General features: G+C 38.0%; 1 protein-coding gene across 1 annotated transcript; it reads right to left on the minus strand.

The window, feature by feature from the left end:
• Positions 1 to 302: 302 nt before the first annotated feature.
• On the minus strand, positions 303 to 1,220 carry LOC121008705 (olfactory receptor 24-like). Its single transcript, XM_040441400.1, has one exon. It carries the CDS (start codon positions 1,218 to 1,220, stop codon positions 303 to 305), a length of 918 nt encoding a protein of 305 aa, XP_040297334.1.
• Between the last annotated feature and the right edge of the window lie 2,382 nt (positions 1,221 to 3,602).

The following is a 3,602-nucleotide window of genomic DNA, read 5'->3' on the forward strand; positions in this document are numbered from 1 at the left end:
TTAGCAACAGTAGGTCAATGTATAACATGTGCATGTGTGACCTTTGTCTTTGTTTTACAGTTGTTGAAGAGGATCAAAGGACAGAAAGAGATCAGCAGGGAAAAGATCAGAATCAAAATAGCAACACTGGGGGGCGGGAGGCAAGTAGTGATTTTTTTTAACCCGTCTTGGCAATTTAAAAAAAAAAAAATTCCTAGATAACCCCTTTAGGAACCTGTAAGACTAGATGACTCAAATACTAGATGACAAAAAATAGTTTAAAAGCACAAGTTCCAAAATAAATATGAAGAATGGTCTTATTCTCATATGACTTTGCCCCCCACCATTTTCAGTAGAGCCCTCTTCACATCTTTATTCCGTACACTGTATATCAGAGGGTTTAACATGGGAGTGATGGTTGTATACAGGACAGAAAGGGTCAGTTCAAAGACCCGGGTATCTTTTAATGGAGGCATTGTATACACACAGATAAAGGTACCATAAATCATAGTGAGGACCATGAGGTGGGACGAGCAGGTGGAAAAAGCCTTTCTTCTACCATCACTAGATTTAATATGTAAGATAATGGTGATTATCTTAATATAAGATATTATACAGCAAAGTAAAGGGGTAAGACCAAAGAACAAAGCTTCCAGGTAGCTAATCAACCGAAATCCAGCATTAGGACAGGAGATTTTATCAAAAGCTTTGAATTCGCAGAAGAATTGTGAGACAGTATTAGAATAGCAAAATTGTATCTTGGATAAGGCGAAGGTTGTAGCAGTGGAATTCACAAACCCAGAAACCCAGACAACAGTCATGAACAGGATACAGTTCCTCTTACTCAATACACTGTGATAATGTAGAGGGTTACAAATGGCGACATAGCGATCATAAGCCATAATGAAGAGCAGTAGATCCTCCGTTGTAGCCAAGTGGCCAAAGAAGTACATCTGGGTGAAGCACTGGGTGAAGGACAATATATAGTTACCGCTCAAGAACATGTGAACCAACTTAGGGACTGTGATGGTTGTGTAGCAAATGTCAATAATGGATAAATTGCAGATGAATAGATACATGGGGGTGTGTAAGTGCTGATCGCTATGTATTACTATGATAGTCACTGCATTTGCCATCACTCCGATCATGTATATCAGGATGAAGATAAGAGATAGACATGGCTTATTCTTTGCCTGTGTAGGAAAGGTCAAAATGAAGAACTCATAGGTGTAATTTCCCATTAGTAATTTGTCACCTCTCTGGAAGATAAAGATATTTTAAGAAATATTATTTTGCACATTTATCTAAGGTCACTAGCAATTCTTCTACTCTGCGTGTTCTGCCCATAATTTTAGGTGATGACAGAAGACATGGCTGATACTTTGGGCATAAGGTAACTTTATGACGCCCAAAGCCTTATTAATTATTATTATTAATAGCAGCTGTGCTGTTTCTGGACATTTTTTTATTTGCCTCAACAATTATATCGCTTAATGGTCCACCCACATTTTCCACCATCACTTCAATTTTCAGGAAATTATAGTGACCTCAAGCATATAATCAACTAGGTCAAGTTTCTTTCCAAAGGCATCTGATTGCTATGAGATGCTGCTAGAACACATGTCCCTTGCTGCAATAAGTTGTAGAGCATGGGTTGAAATCAGAGGGTGGCCTCAGAGTGTCTCACTCCACTTTGGCTAACGGAAGGGCCGCCGTCAAGCAGGGGAACCCCCTCTATGATGTCCTTATGTCTTAATATGATTTATGGATAGAGTTGGCCAAGTGGACAGTTAATACAGTTGTCCATCCGTGATTCCCCCCAAGCTCCAGTGAAATGATTGATCCCTCTTTATACATGTCTCGGACACGATCCAAACTAGAGACATCCATCTATAGAGATGTTGGAGATGTTGCTCATTGTCATTATGGTGTAATGTTCTCGTTAATTGTGTCAGATGCTTTATAGTTCATCTACTTTTCTGTGGTTCTCTGCATAGAAAATCAGTAACTTGGCTGAGGGTTGTGGAATTAGAAAGGTGGCACACCATCCCTATAGCTGTTGAACCTAAATGGCCTATTCAACTTATAACGCCATAAACCATTACTGTCACTGATGTATCTATAAAACTGAGGGTCAGAATTGTCCAGGCTAGGAAATTTTATGGATGTGAAGGCTGGACCATAAAAGTTGTAAGGGTTGATAAATTTGAACTTTTTTGGTCGTGAACCTTCTGTCAATGTTGAATTCTTGATAGAGGACAACCCAGCTCATCTGGCAGGACAATTACAGTATGCAGATCTGGATTATAGGGAAAAAGGAAGAGGACAATCAGCAGCAAGGTGGATGGAGGCAATCACAGGAATCATGACTATTATGCCAAGAACCTGGAAGACCCAAGCAGAAGATGGGATATTCTGAGGAAGCAGCATTATGGTCATCAGGAGTCCAAAAAGACTTGACTGCACTTAAGAGTAATAGCATCAATAATTTTGTTTTGTTTTTATTTTATCTGAATCTACTTGGGTCATCTGAAAATATAAGTGCTGACTTGAAACCAAAATTTGTTTCCAACCTATCTGGGTGAGAAACTCTCCGTTACAGTGTTTGTTGAAAGGCCGCTAGAGTTTTTATTTTTTGTTCCTACAAAGAGTACCATTTCTGTTACATAGTTAATACTGTTGAAAAAAGACATAAGTCCATCACGTTCAACCAAAGGATAGGTGGGGAGGCAAATCTCAGAAGGAAACTAGACTCAGATTTCTATACATTTTCATAAGCATTGATGTTCACAGGCTGTTTGTGGTACTGCAGTCCAGTGTCATTTACTTGAAATACCAGACACAGCCCGTAGACAAGAGTATTGCTGTTTGTAGAAAATAGTGCATACTCTAATCCAAATTCTCTAATCTAAGTATTCAACAAAGCTGAGACCGGCAGATTTCAGTGAAATTTAAAGGAATGTCTCATGATGACAGCTTCTTTCCAGATAGTCAGTTAGAGCATAAACATGTCAAAAAAAGTTTGTTTTTTTCATCATGAACCTGCTTTCTAAACTATAGAGAAGATACCAAAGAGATCCTGTAGCCCATCATTATACAGTATTTCATGGTTGGCCATTTATTTGAATGGACAGTATGTAATCCTACTGGCCAGATGAACTTCTAATAGCTGGGGGGTTCCAGGAGGTAGATTTGTGGTGATCAGTTCATCACGAGAGGCTTTCTTCAGAGTGATTTTAGATTCATAGCCATCTGCACTTTTTCCTCCAGACTTTAAGATGGATCTACTAAATATTTTTAGGTTGTTTCAAAACGTGGGTGCAATCTGCAAAATTAGAGACCAGTAAAAGGACCGGGAGACATTAAAAACTGTACTTTATTTATATAGTAATTATTTCTTATTAGAATATATTTCTAGTGACTATGTTTATTTTATATGTTGGACAAACAGAAGAAATATAATTCTTATTTTATCTACTTTTATGTATTTTTTTCTTTTCTACTAAAATTCTACTGTACAGACACTGATAATCCCAGGTCCTTTCTACCAGTAAATGACAGATACAACTATAATCAGCATATCTTACCTCTAAACCTTATTCGACTCCCATAGATCAAATGCT

This window comes from Bufo bufo, chromosome 7 (genome assembly GCF_905171765.1).
Source record: "Bufo bufo chromosome 7, aBufBuf1.1, whole genome shotgun sequence".
NCBI classification, from domain to species: Eukaryota; Metazoa; Chordata; class Amphibia; order Anura; family Bufonidae; genus Bufo; species Bufo bufo.